Genomic DNA, 14,827 nt, shown 5'->3' with positions numbered 1-14,827 from the left:
GTGACATTGGAAGCAGCTCAGAGGAGGTTTACCAGATTGATCCCGGGGATGAAAGAGTTGACTTATGAGGAGCGATTAAACAGTTTGGGATTTTACTCGCTGGAGTTTAGAAGGATGAGAGGGAATCCGATCGAAGGGTATAAAATACTGCAAGGGATTGTTAAAGTAAGCATACACCAAATGTTCCCCCTTGTGGGCAATTTAGATCAAGAGTTCACAGATATAGGTTGAGAGGCGGTAGATTTAGAACTGAGATGAGGAGGGACTACTTCTCGCAAAGGATAGTAAATTTGTGGAACTCACTGCCCCATAGTGCGGTAGAGTCTGAATCATTAAATCGCTTCAAGAGGGAGATACATATATTTCTGATTTTAAAAATGAGTTAAAGGGATATGGGGAACAGGTAGGGAGGTGGCTTTGAGACCAGGAAGAGATCAACCATGATCTGCTTGAATGGCGGAGCAGGCTCGAAGGGCAGAATTGCCTACTTCTGCTCCTAATTCCTATGTTTCCTATGTTCCTATATCTTAAGTAATTCTAAGGGTGGTGACATCTTCATGCAGCAGTGGTGTTCTGTTGGCGTGGCTGGGTAGCTAAGAGGTTGCATAGAAGCTTGAATGCATATGGTGATTCAAGGAAGAGGAATATGTAAAGGAGAGGTTGAAATCCTGAGGGTGGATCCTCGATGAAAACATCTCACAGAAAGCGTGTTTTGAAGAAGATTGCCAGGTGTGTTCTTTGAGAGTGGGGATTGGAAACCCGTGCGTAGAAGAGTATTCCAGTGAGAGCAATTGGTTCACAGTGTGACATGCATCAGGAGGGGATTGATGATAGGGGCTGGTTTAGCACAGTGGACTAAACAGCTGGCTTGTAATGCAGAACAAGACAAGCAGCGTGGGTTCAATTCCCGTACCGGCCTCCCCGAACAGGTGCCGGAATGTGGTGACTATGGGCTTTTCACAGTAACTTCATTGAAGCCTACTTGTGACAATAAGTGATTATTATTATGAGAAAAATGCAGAAATTGTTTTAATGGCATCTGTCACTTACACTTACTGAGAGTATTAGAACGTAAGGCAAATATTGTAACATGTGTTATCCTTACAAATCTGTATATGTCTGTAAAGGTATAGCTGGGTGAAGGAATAGTGTATTGTAGTTAATGCTTTCTTGTTCAATAAATGTTTTATTCATTTGTTACAAGTTCATCGGCATCCTATTATTCTGTACATCCACATATCTAAACAAAAAATAAAAATTGGGATGTATCAATTGAAGTTCCATCCTGGGATTTGACTTGTCCAGTAGTAACATCAGCTGGGACTGTAACAGAAGTGGAGGCGCATCCGGGATATTTTGAAATGTAGGCAACAGGTTACTGGTCGCTGAATAGTAAAACTTGGTCTGGTATTTATTGTTATAAGGTGAGATCTATGAATCCTGAAAAAATGAGGGTGTGGAGGTACTGAGGCATTTGACATAGGAGTTGGAGTTACTGTTGGATATATTATACATGTTGAAATGAAAATGGCTTTGGAAATTGCTAAGGGTTCCCCAAAGATAGGGAGCGAGATTCTCCGTTAGCTGACGCCGAAATCGGGAAAGGCGATTGGGCAGAGAATAGGTTCTGACGGCAAAATCGCGGCAGGTGCCAATTTGACAGCAAATTGCAATGCTCCAGCCCCTCGACAGCTGTGTCAATGCGTTCCAGAACGTACGTACAGTAAACACCGTTTGCATATCATTAGCGGGTCCAACCCGGTATTCTCCGGGGCCTCCATAATGCTCTGCATGGACTGAGTTCCCGATGGCGCGGTTCACGTTAAAAATCGTGAAACCGGCATGGCGGCTGCTGAGGGCGAGAGAGGGCATATGGAATGTTTCCAACATCACCACAGTTCGCTGGAAAAGGGGCAAGGGAATCGAGCAGGGCTGGCATTGCTGAATCTGATAAATGATTATTGAGCGGCGAACATTGCAATGGGTTGTGGAGGAGGACTCAGTTTGAGGATGGATGGAGGCATTGTCTCAGGGGGACGAGTTTGAGGGCACTGTTGTTGGCACTTCTTCTGTTCTTGCCGGTCAGGTACTCAGTGAGCTCAGTGCCGGTTTCAGCATTATGGGTATTGAGCCAGTGCAGGCAACATTTTGGGCTGGAGGGCATATCGTTGTGGGTGCCGATATTCCATAGGTTTGTGCCGGAGGGGCTGGAAACGATATTTCAGGAATGGCGGCAGGTGGGGAGAGAGTACTTTGGGGACTAGTTTATTGGGAGCAGGTTTCCGGAGCTGGAGGAGTTGGAGGAAATATATGAGTTGCCCTAGGGGAACGGCTTTAGGTGCCTGCAGGTGAGGGAGTCTGGAGGTGGCGATATTTGTGTGTCTGAAGATCCACCAGTCCAGGTGGGGAGAGAGGCTGATGTATTGGCCTTTGCCTCCCGAATAGCCTGAAGACGGATTTTGCAATGTTTGCAGGACTCAGAGCCGCTGAAGGCAGGGGTGTAGGTGAGCCACCGGGCAGAATTCCTGTGGTTGGAGAAGGTCAAGTTGGCTTTGCCAGGGTCGGCAGAGGGGTTCAACGGGGAAACAACTCATTGATTTCTTTAAGGAGGATTGAGAGGTCAACGAGAGGGCGGAGGGGGTGAGTTGAGGGGGGATAAGGGGGTACAAATTGGAAAGAAGGGAAGTGGTAGGGTGTTCGTATCTGGGAAGTTTGGGGATTTGTGTTTGTTTGTTTGTGTTGATATTTTGGTCTTCTGATAGTTTGTGTACATATGTAAAAAGCCTCGAATAAAAATATTTTAAAATAAGAATTAACCGTAGGGACAAGGAAAGCAAGCATAATTCAGGCAATAGCACAGCATTTCAAATTGGGAGGGATAATAGAGAGACTACGTTCTCCAGGGGGTGAGTTATCTGGATTGACTAAGATTTAATTGCAAAAAAACTTGAATTGGAGGCATGATGCGACCTTTAATTCATTCAGAGACACGAGTTGAAGTAAACTGTGGCTTTAATCGGCTTACAACTGAGCCTGCCTGCGACTATGCTGAACTGAGGGCGGACTCGCAGGACCGCAGCACTTTTACTTCCTGAAGGGGGCGGAGCCCTGTACTTGCTCCTCATCTCCCCCTGTGGGCAGAGCTGTGCAACGGCTCACAGATGGGGCCCACAGGGACACAGTAATGTACAGTGTGAATTTATAGTGGTTACACATTCACCACAAGGCAAAAGAAAAAGAAAGAGTGTAAAGAGGAAAAGAATGAGAAAGGGAGGAAAAGGAAAGCACATTCTGCTCCTATGTCTTTTGGTCTTACTTAAAAAGCTGGAACTGGAATTTCAGGCAAGGGAGCAGGATAAGGAAAGAGGGGCAAAGGAGAGAGAAGAAACGAGAAAGGGAATACCAAGCCACATTGAGAGGTATGAGAGCAAATAGTGAAAGCTTGACCGGAGAGGTAGGTTTTAAGGAGTGTCTTATGGAGGAAAGAGGCAGAGTTGTTTAGAGCCTCAGTAACTAATAGCTGGCAATTTTGGAGAGATAATAATGAGGGTCAAGAGGCCAGAATGGGGCGAGTGCCGAAGTCCCAGAGCAGTGGTAGGCAACCTGCGGTTCCTGGGTCACATGTGGGCCATCTGGGTTCTAAGTGTGGCCCACGAGTTATTTTATCAACCTTTGCCACACACGAGGTTGCCACATTCCATTGACTTCCATCGCTCTAAATTTTATTTTGTACTGGTGTGATTTGCACGTAAACCAAGGACAAGTGAAGTGAGGTGTATGCTGATTGCTCACAACATTGACTGTGAGAGCCGTGCGCGCCCTCTGCGTCCAACATGTAAATATTTATTTTGTTTTTACCGTTTGAAGTTGATGAGAGTTCTATTAATATATAAACGATTAAGCATTTTCTATAACTTCTTATGAAATATTCAGCGTGCATTAAATGGGGCACAGTGACACAATGGTTAGCACCGTTGCTTCAGATCGCCAGGGTCCCAGATTCGATTCCCGGCTTGGGTCACTGTCTGTGCGGAGTCTGTACGTTCTCCCCATGTCTGCTTGGGTTTCCTCCGGATGCTCCGGTTTCCTCCCACAAGTCCCGAAAGACGTGCTGTTAGGTAATTTGGACATTCTAAGTATTCCCTCAGTGTACCGGAACAGGCGCCGGAGTGTGGCGATCAGGGGATTTTCACAGTTACCTTATTACAGTGTTAATGTAACCCGACTTGTGACAAAGTAAAGATTTTTATTATCTTGGTCATGGTTAGTGAACGAGCCTGATTTCAATCTTGCGGCCCACTGAGATGAGGGAGGGCCACTCATGCAGCCCACTCACTCGCCTAGGCTGCACATTATTGTCCCAGAGGGCTGTAGGCCCGGAGGAGATTACCGAGATAGGGAGAGGCAAGGCCATGGAGGGATCTGAACACAGGAATGAGACAGGTTTAGAAGGAAGCATTTCTCCATCTCGGATTGCCAGCCATTCAGAGCCTTGGACACTCCCACTGGCTTTCCCAGGTGTGGACTCCCATCCACCATTCTTGATTGAGAGACAACCTCAAGCGGCTTTTCACAGTAACTTAATTTGAAGCCTACTTGTGACAATAAGCGATTTTCATTTTCATTTTCATTTCACCTTTCAAATGTCTGATAATCTCCTTCAGGGCCACAGCCACTTCCAGATTCCCCAGCCCTAATTCAACTCGACATCGTGAGTGGGACCCTAGAACTACAATTCAGCCTGCTGTGTGTTTGGATGGTGCTGCAGCTTGTAGAAAACATTAAGGGAGGAACCAAGAATAGACCTTTGGGGGTTCCAGAGATAACAGTGTGGGAATGGGAACAGAAGCCATTGTAGATGATTCCCCGGCAGTGTCAGGCTACATAAGATTGGAACCAGCTGAGTGCAGTCCCATCTGGGTGATGATGGAAAGTCATCGGAGGAGGATACAGACAGGTCGTGAAGAACGAGAAGGGATGGTTTACCATTGTCACTTTTGCATAGAGTGTCATTTATGACTTTGCTAAGAGCGATTTCTGTGTCTTCACACAGCAGAAATCAAATTAGAGGGAGGGCAGCACGGTGGCGCAGTGGTTAGCACTGCTGCCTCACGGCACAGAGGACCCGGGTTCGATCCCAGCTCTGGTCACTGTTCATGTGGAATTTTCCATTCTCCTCATGTCTGCGTGGGTCTCACCCCCACAACCTAAACATGTGCAGGCTAGGTGGATTGGCCACACTAAATTGCCCCTTAATTGGAAAAAAGATTGGGTACTCCAAATTTTTTTTTTAAATTGGAGGGATTAACAGACATGAAATATTCTCTTTCCAATTTCGTCTTCAATGTGCAGTGGAACAATTCCACAACAATATGCTATTTGGTAAAATTTAAAAAACAATCAGTTCATCAATGAGCGCGGTAGCCTTACCGAGGATAGTTCTTCATAGGTGTAATTTCCTCAATCCCTTCAATGTTCTTCATATTATTCACACTGATACTCAATGATTGATCATTGATTTTGGAAGCTAAGTTCCACACCCGCAGGAAGTTCTCTCCATCACAGACAGCCAGGCAGAAATGCAGGTCAAGGCAGAATCCTGAAATATTGAGATATCTGTTATTTAACCGGGTATACTGTGACAGTATTTAATGAAAGGGTTCCCATAAAAACAAAAGAAATAGGAGCAGCAAAGGTCGTACTGTCCATCAAGCCTGCTCCACCATTCAATGAGATAATGTCTGAGCTTCTGCCTCAATCCCACATACTTGTTTTATCTCAATATCCTTTTGTTCCCTTAATATCTAAAAATCTCAGCCTTCAATATACAGTGGCACGGTAGCACAATGGTTCGAACCTGTGCGGAGTCTGTACGTTCTCCCCATGTCTGCTGCTTGTGACAATAATAAATATTATTATTATACTCAAGGAGCCACCTGGAGTAGAGAATTCAAAAGATCCACAACAATCTGAGTGAAGGTACTTCTCCTCATCTCCTGAAGAGCCAACTCCTCACCATGCGACTGTGACCCCGAGTTATAGATTCACCGGTCAGGGGAAATATGCTCTCAGGTTCTTATGATCTAACCTTCTGAGAATTGTATGTGTTTCAATGAAATCACCCCTGTGCATTGCCTCTAAAGCACGTATATTCTTCCTTAAATATAACAACCAAAACCGTACAAAGTACTCCAGATCTCACCAAAGCCATGTACAATTGCAATGATTTCCTTTCCTCCTCCCATTCTCTTGTAATAAAAGCTATCATATAATCTGACTTCCTAAATGCTTGTTGCACCTATGCATTTAGATTTAGATTTAGAACAGTACAGCACAGAACAGGCCCTTCGGCCCTCGATGTTGTGCCGAGCAATGCTCACCCTACTCAAACTCACATATCCACCCTATACGCGTAACCCAACAACTCCCCCTTAACCTTACTTTTTAGGACACTACGGGCAATTTAGCATGGCCAATCCACCTAACCCGCACATCTTTGGACTGTGGGAGGAAACCGGAGCACCCGGAGGAAACCCACGCACACACGGGGAGGACGTGCAGACTCCGCACAGACAGTGACCCAGCCGGGAACCGAACCTGGGACCCTGGAGCTGTGAAGCATTGATGCTAACCACTATGCTACCGTGCTGCCCTTAAGTTGCCTTTGAACACAAAATTTTCCTCTATTCTTTCATGAGGTGTGGGTTTCCGTGCTAGGTCAGCATTAATTGCCTATCCCTAATTGCCCTTCAGAAGCTGATGGTGAGCTGTCTTTTTGAATTGCTACAGTCCATGTGGTGTTGGATTACCTACAGCGCTGCAGGAAGGGAGTTCCAGGATTTTGTCTCCATGAGTGTGAAGGAATGGCGATATAGTTCCAAGTCAGGATGGTCCGTGGCAAGGAGGGGAACATAAAGTTGACAGTGTTCTCACGCATCTGCTGCCCTTGTCCTTTGAGGTGTTAGAGGTTGCAGCTTTGGAAGGTGCTAGCAAGCAGCCTTGGTGAGTTGCTGCAGTGTATCTTGTATATGGTACACACTGCTGCTACTGTGCATCAATGGTGGACGGAGTGGAAGTTTAAGGTGGTGGATGGGGTGCCAATCAAGCAGGCTGCTCTGTCCTGGATAGTGTGAAGTTCTTGAGTGTTGTTGGAGCTGCAGTCACTTAGGCAAGTAGAGGGCATTCATTAACATTCCCAGTAGATGGTGGACTGACTTTGGGCGACCTGATAGCGGTCTACAAAATTATGAGGGGCATAGACAGAATGGGTAGTCAGAGGCTTTTTCCCTGGGTAGAGGGGTCAATTACTAGGGGGCATAGGTTTAAGGTGCGAGGGGCAAGGTTTAGAGTAGATGTACGAGGCAAGTTTTTTAAACAGAGGGTAGTGGGTGCCTGGAACCCGCTGCCAGAGGAGATGGTGGAAGCAGGGACGATAGTGACATTTAAGGGGCATCTTAACAAATACACGAATAGGATGGGAATAGAGGGATACGGACCCAGGAAGTGTAGAAGATTGTAGTTTAGTCGGGCAGCATGGCCGGCACAGGCTTGGAGGGTCGAAGGGCCTGTTCTTGTGCTGTACTTTTCTTTGTTCTTTGTTTGTTCTTAGGTGAGTTACTCAATGCAGAAGTCTCAGTCTCTGACCTGTTCTTGTAGCCACAGTATTTATATGACTAAAAGTTTTCTTGTGTGAATCCACTCGCAACTGCAAGCAATCCAGCATCAAAGGCCTGGGTGACAGACTGGATCTAACTCCTCAAAGCCCATTCGCTGCCCGGAGAATCCCTCCCTTGTCCTAGCACTCACTCACTCACAATGTGATGGATTTTGATGGGGGTGACGATGAGCAATCTTGCTGCTATCTCAGAAACAAATCAAAACTTCAGGCATGCTTGGGAACATAAACTTCAATTTTTCAGCATTTTAGTTTTGGCAGTCATCTGTCAATTGTGTATTTTCAAATAGGCACCCAAGCATTTATCTTAGGAAAGCTCACTTGCCTCCAATCACTGTAGAAGAGAACTTGGCCAAGTGTTTGTGATCTTCAGTTTCTAGGTTCCAGGCGATGATCTCAGTGATATTCATTTTAATAGAGCTGCACATTGCAACCAGGTGAGAACCCAAGTGATTTACGGATAGGGCAGAGAGATGATGATCACAACAGCCTTTTACTGTGCGGATATAAGCAAACTTCTTCACATCAAATAGTTCAATATGGAGTACTTCACACAGTCTTGAGGATGGATATCTGGAATGACATTTCAATGAAGGAAATATAATTAATCCGAAGTTGTATGGCTGCTTACAAATTCATGGAGTGGCTTTAATTAAGAGGTTTAAGAGTCCTTGAAATTCAGGTTTCAGTTGCACTAGTAACTTAAATTAAGATTAGATTTTTATAAGGGTGGCACGGTAGCACAGTGGTTAGTACTGTTGCTTCATAGCTCCAGGGACCCAGGTTCGATTCGCGCCTTGGATCACCCTGTGCGCAGTCTGCACGTTCTCCCCGTGTCTGCGTGGGTTTCCTCCGGGTGTTCCGTTTTCCTTCCACAATCCAAAGATGTGCAGGTTAGGTGGTTTGGCCATGCTAAATTGCCCTTAGTGTCCAAAATGGTTAGGGTGGGGTTACAGGGTTATGGGGATAGGGTGAAGGTGTGGGCTGAAGTAAGGTGCTCTTTGCAAGGGCCAGTGCAGACTTGAAGGGCCAAATAGCCTCCTTGTGCAGTGTAAATTCTATGATCCATGATCTTCTATGATCTATGAACTGGAATGTTCAAATTACAGACCATCTGAAGTTAATTTCAAAGCAGGAGTCTGTGAGTAACCCTAAATGGTCAGTCCATAATTATATATTGAAACAATAGGGCCAATTATATGACTGCCCAGCTTCACTCAGTAGAAGTGTTTACTTGTGGGTGGAACATCATGGAGCCCACAGCTGCAATTTTCTGATACACGCTTTCATTGGTCAAGACTGCACAAGAGACGAATGGTTTTGTAATGTTGTCCCCTTTTTGTTGACCAGAAATTCAATTTCCAATCGAGTTCTTTCAATTAAGAAACATAGAGGGCGGATTCTCTGATCCTGAGGCTAAGTGTTGACGTTGTCGTAAATGCCATCACGTTTCCTAACGGCATCAACATGGCCTTAGGAGCAGCAATTCTGACCCCTACAGGGGGCCAGCACAGCCCTGGAGTGACCCATGCCGCTCCAGCTGCCGATCCCGGCATCAGATGGACGCTGTGGGTCCGCGCATGAGTGGTGGCTCCCTTCTCCGTGCCGGCCCCGACGCAACATGGCATAGGGCTACAGGGGCCGGCGCGGAACAAAGGAGGCTTCCAGCCCGAGAGGCCGGCCCGCCGATCGGTAGGCCCCGATCGCAGTCCAGGCCACAGCGGAGGCCCTCCCTGAGGTTGGACCCCCCTCCTCCTCACCAGGCCGCCCCTGGATCCACTCACGCTGAGGTCCCGCCGGGTAAGACCAGGTTAGAACGGCACCAGCGGGACTCGGGTTTTTTTGTACGGCCGCTCGGCCCATCCCGGGCCAAGAATCGCCAGCGGGGGGGGCACGTAGAGCCAATGGCGCCCATTCTCCGCTCTCCAGAGAATTGCGTCCTGGCGCCGGTGCGGTGTGGCGGGATTCGCACGGCCACCTGGGATTCTCCGACCCGGAGTGGGCTCGGAGAATCCGGCGCAGAAATTGGGAGCAGAAGTAGATCATTAGGCCCTTCGATCCTACTCTGCCATTCAATATGATTATGGCTAATCCTCTAGTTCAACACCAAACTCTCATGCTCTCTCCATACCCCCTGACGCTGTTAGAGTCTAGAAATCTATCTATTTTCTTCTTCAATATGTTCAGTGACTTGGCCTCCACTGCATTCTGTGGTAGAAAATTCCATTGGTTCACCACCCTCTGAATGAAGAAATTTCTCCTCATCTCAGCCCTAAATGGCCCACCCCGTATCCTGAGACTGTGACCCCGCTGTTCTAGACATCAGCACTTCCCCCCCTCTCTCAAACCAGAGGGAAAGTCATCCCTGCATCCAGTCTGCCAGACACGAATCACGTCTGAAAAACAATTTGGTTCTTTAGGTATAGTGGTTTCGTTTTCATACAACCAAACAATGCGAATCTCCAACTTTTGTTCATTTAAACCCTTGAGAATCCTCTACATGAGGATATGTTGCATTGTGTTGCCAGGCACTGAGAATAATCTAATAATCTAATATTTAAATTTGTGCAATAATGTACAAAAATTAAGTGAAATTCAGTTGACAAAAATTAAAAAATATGAGATATAAACAGTAGGCCAATCAACATCTGAAAACTAAAGCTAGTTGGCTTGCCGGAGATAGGATAAAGTGTGATGGGTGGAGGCCATTGGTTGGCATTAGTTAGCATTAAATTGGCATTGGGGACATGGGAGGATTGGGAGGTGGGTGGTGGGCACCAACTTGTTATAGGAAGTAAAGGTAAAGTTGCCATACTTCCACTTAACCATAGGCTGACTAAACATAGAACATACAGTGCAGAAGGAGGCCATTCTGCCCATTGAGTCTGCCCCGACCCACTGCCACCCTATCCCCGTAACCCAATAACCCCTCCTAACTTTGGGCAGCACGGTAGCATGGTGGTTAGCATAAATGCTTCACAGCTCCAGGGTCCCAGGTTCAATTCCCGGCTGGGTCACCGTCTGTGCGGAGTCTGCACGTCCTCCCCGTGTGTGCGTGGGTTTCCTCCGGGTGCTCCGGTTTCCTCCCACAGTCCAAAGATGTGCGGGTTAGGTGGATTGGCCAGGCTAAATTGCCCTTAGTGTCCGAAAAAAAATAAGGTTAATGGGGCTGTAGAGTTACTGGTGGATACGTGGGCTTGAGTAGGGTGATCATTGCTCGGCACAACATCGGGGGCCGAAGCGCCTGTTCTGTGCTGTACTGTTCTAAATTCTAAATTCTAAATTCTAAACTTTTTTTGGACACTAAGGGCAATTTAGCATGTCCAATCCACCTAACCTGCACGTCTTTCAACTGTTGGAGGAAACCAGAGCACCCGGAGGAAACCCACGTCGACACGAGGAGAACGTGCAGACTCTGCACAGACAGTGACCCAGTGGGAAATCAAACCTGGGGCCCTGGCGCTATGAAGCCACAGTGCGAGCCACTTGTGCTACCGTGCTGCCCACACTGGTGGTGCTTTAACCTGAGGATCACCACATCTCAGGCAAGGGGCAAGGTTGAGAAGGCGAGCCTTCATGAATAACCTCAGCCAGTATGGAAATTGAACCCTCGCTGCTGGTCTTGCTCTGTACCACGAACCAGCTGCATCAAAATAATAATGGGTGGGTAGAGGGGCACTAGGTTGGCATGGAGGTGTCATGATATGTGTATTGACTGGGCTGTAAAGAGTTAACAAGTTAATGATAATGCTTCTTACCACGAGAGGGAACCACAGAAGTTATATACATATCATGTGACTTTGGGGATTCTGGGAAATAGAAAGAAGTTAGAAGAGTATCAGGCATAGGAGCAGTTGTGTACTTGAGAGTTCTGTAGTTAGAGAAAGCATGGCTTAATATAGAAACCTTCTACTTGATGAATGTGAATGAATCAGTTAGCAGTGTAATAAATTTATAGTTTTGAAAATGAAATGAAAATCGCTTATTGTCACGAGTAGGCTTCAAATGAAGTTACTGTGAAAAGCCCCTAGTCGCCACATTCCGGCGCCTGTTCGGGGAGGCTGTTATGGGAATTGAACCGTGCTGCTGGTTTGCCTTGGTCTGCTTTCAAAGCCAGCGATTAGCCCTGTGAGCTAAACAGCCCCTTTGTTAACAAAGCTTTGTGTTCTTTATTCAACATTACACATCCGAGCCATCTAGATAAAGCAAAATAGAGAACACAACAGGGGGTAGGGGTGAAATGGAGGTGGGTGCAGGGGGGCACTAGGTTGGCAAGGAATATGGTGCAATGGGGATGGGGTAGAGGTACATGGGCTGGCATAGGGGATATGGGGATCATGGGAGTGGCTGGAGGACATGGGTTGACATAGGTCGTCATGAATGGTAGTATGTGAGGGGGTGAGGGGTTTGAGAGCAGTAGGGATGTTCTTTGCGTTATTTTAAAACACAGTCTGGAGCACAGCGGCAGGCCTTGCTCCCAGCCCACTCCGCACATGGCTGCCCCTGCATTCGTTCCTGGCTCGCCCGCCCCTACTCCTATTTTAGCCCACACACTTGACCAAAATTCTGACCAGCGGGTGGCCATTTTTAAAGGTTGGGTTCGTGTGGTGGTATGATTGGCATAGCTGTCTGCCATTGGTGCAGAACACCGGCTTACCATTGGCCCTGGTCGGTCATGTGCCTCTCGACCGATTGGTTGAGACCAGTCATGTGACGGTTCTCCGATTGGTCGAGAGGCTGAGTTAACCACGCCTCCATACCGAGGTATAAATAGTCAGAACGCCCGGCGGTCGTCCACTTACTGTAGTCAACCGCAGGGCTAACTTCTAGCTTATTAAAGCCTAACTTTTGTACAGCAACTCGTCTCGCGTTCAATTGATGGTTCATCTTTCCCTTTCAGACACGAATGAACCCGCTGTGCGTTTATGGTTTTACCTCAGACATCCAGCATTTACAGGTTCATTTTCCCACTGGTCTATGTATGGTCGGATTGGAAGGTTTAAGGATTCAAACTATTCTTTTGCTGGCAGTAAAATCGTAAACAAGTTTTATTTTGTGTGCATTACAATTTCAACTACAAATAGCTCACAAAAGAAAATTACCCCCCATGAGGAGTTCCAAAGTTCCATTCTACTCCCTGTTATTTTTCACCTCAGTTAGAGAGGACTAATTATAGGTGTGAAATGGTTCTGTACCTGCATATTAGAAGGAAGTACTCTTTGGTAACTGCCACTCCTTGGATAGATGCTACTGCGTCACAGGCTGACAGCTTGGCAACCACCTTTCCCTTTTTAGCACTTAACACCATCGCTGCTTTCCCACTCCTGACAAAGTCATAAAAACAACAATTAGGGCAATTAAAGAGAGCATTTCCCAAGGTAATGTAAACAGACCATTATATAGCGATTACATTCTCCGTCAACAGCATGATCAGGTTAATGCTCCTATGGGAGAAAATAATTCATGAATGGTGGGCAACTGGTCTTCTCTGCTCTTTCTCTTGTCGGGAGCGAGACTTACACACTGTTTTTGCTTCATGCAGAAGATATGTATAGCACTGTCTGTGCACAATGGGAACGCTCGTGTTTTTGGCAAAGCTGTTGTTCATCTTAAAAAACAAAGGTTAAATATCTATTCTCTCTCAGATTGGCTTTCCAGCTATAAATTGGCTTCCCGTAAAATTACTAAAGTCCAAAACTTATCGGAATGGCCTTTCGTCCATCAGGCTCAATCCAGATATACCCATTGTTCAGTTTTTGACTTTTGTTTCACGAGGCTCTTACTGGGATCTTGCTCTTATCCATATTCAAGTTATAGACAGTTAGAAAGGCTCAGTGATCATAATTATTCTGATTTTCGTTTTGTTCACTCTCACTACAGCTGAAGGCTGTGAGAGTTAATGAAGCTGAAAGGTTAAAGCAGGACGTTTGAAAGAGAAGGCGCCAAATTAATCACAAATTCATCCACTGTTAGAAGAACAAAGAAAAGAGAGCATATTTCAATTGGGAAGTGTCGAAGAATCGACTGCTGATTATTCCACAGTGTTCATCTCCATGCTCTGGGAGCAATGTGGCCTACATCTAGGACCTTTACAACTCTGAGGTTTGGGTTGGTAGCATTCATACTTGGTAAGTGCCAATGATTATATCCAAGAGAGAGCCCAACAGCTCTATTCGACCAGCCATGGCAACCTCACTGCCAAAAGCCCCATCATCAATACCTTGAGGTGTTACCACCAATCAGATGCTGAATCAGACTGGACACATTCAAAAATTTGGCACCAAGAATAGTCACAGGGCATGGCTCTATAAGGTATACCTTGATGCCTCAAATCGCAACTGGGAAGTACCATGGAATACACATCACTCACATTGATGGATGCCCTTGCAACAAAACTCAAGAAGCATGACACTAACCAGGACATCATCATTGGTGTGATGTGACTGCAATACGTACTGTAGAGCTGAGCACTGCAGCAACTCATCAAACCTATGGATTTTTTATCCTTTCATAGGATGTGGGTGTCACTGGCACAGCCAACATTTGTTTACCAAGCCTAATCTGGCGACATGGTAGCACAGTGTTTAGCACTGTTGCTTCACAGCGCCAGGGACCTGGGTTCGATTACCCGGATTGGGTCACTGTCTGTGCGGGGTTCTGCATGTTCTCTCTGTGTCTGTGTGGGTTTCCTCCGGGTGCTCCAGTTTCCTCCCACAAGTCGTGAAAGACGCGCTTGTTAGGTAATTTGGACATTCTGAATTCTCCCTCAGTGTACCCAAACAGGTGCCGGAATGAGGGGACAGTGAGATTTTCACAGTAACTTCATTGCAGTGTCAATGTAAGCCTACTTGTGACACTAATTAAGGTTTTAAAATAAAGCGATAATTAGACGAGGTCCCTTACCGGCAGGACCTGGCGGTGCGGGCGGGCTGCAGGATCCTGGGGGGGTCGCGGGGTGATCTGGCCCCGGGGGTGCCCCTACGGTGGCCTGGCCCACTATCGGGGCCCACCGATCCGCGGGCAGGCCTGTGCCGTGGAGGCACTTTTTTCCTACGCACCGGCCGCGTCAGCCTCTGCGATGGCCGATGCGTAGGTGAACCCCCCACCCGCGCATGTGTGGGGATGACGTCAGCAGCTGCTGACGCTCCCGCG

The 14,827-nt window shown here is 46.8% G+C and overlaps 1 protein-coding gene across 1 annotated transcript in view; it reads right to left on the bottom strand.

The window, feature by feature from the left end:
- Positions 1 to 14,827, bottom strand: part of LOC119970691 (NACHT and WD repeat domain-containing protein 2-like) — a 216,904-nt gene that overhangs the window by 45,543 nt on the left and 156,534 nt on the right. Inside the window, exons 22-24 of the mRNA XM_038805713.1 lie at positions 12,871 to 12,999; positions 8,001 to 8,248; positions 5,431 to 5,599 (exon numbers count right to left, since the gene is read on the bottom strand). Coding sequence (XP_038661641.1) covers positions 5,431 to 5,599; positions 8,001 to 8,248; positions 12,871 to 12,999 — 546 coding nt within the window. The remainder of the gene's footprint in view (positions 1 to 5,430; positions 5,600 to 8,000; positions 8,249 to 12,870; positions 13,000 to 14,827) is intronic.

Source organism: Scyliorhinus canicula, chromosome 8 (genome assembly GCF_902713615.1).
Source record: "Scyliorhinus canicula chromosome 8, sScyCan1.1, whole genome shotgun sequence".
Lineage (NCBI taxonomy): Eukaryota > Metazoa > Chordata > Chondrichthyes > Carcharhiniformes > Scyliorhinidae > Scyliorhinus > Scyliorhinus canicula.
Note: the sequence above shows the minus strand (reverse complement) of the source record. Positions and strands in the feature narration are given on the sequence as shown.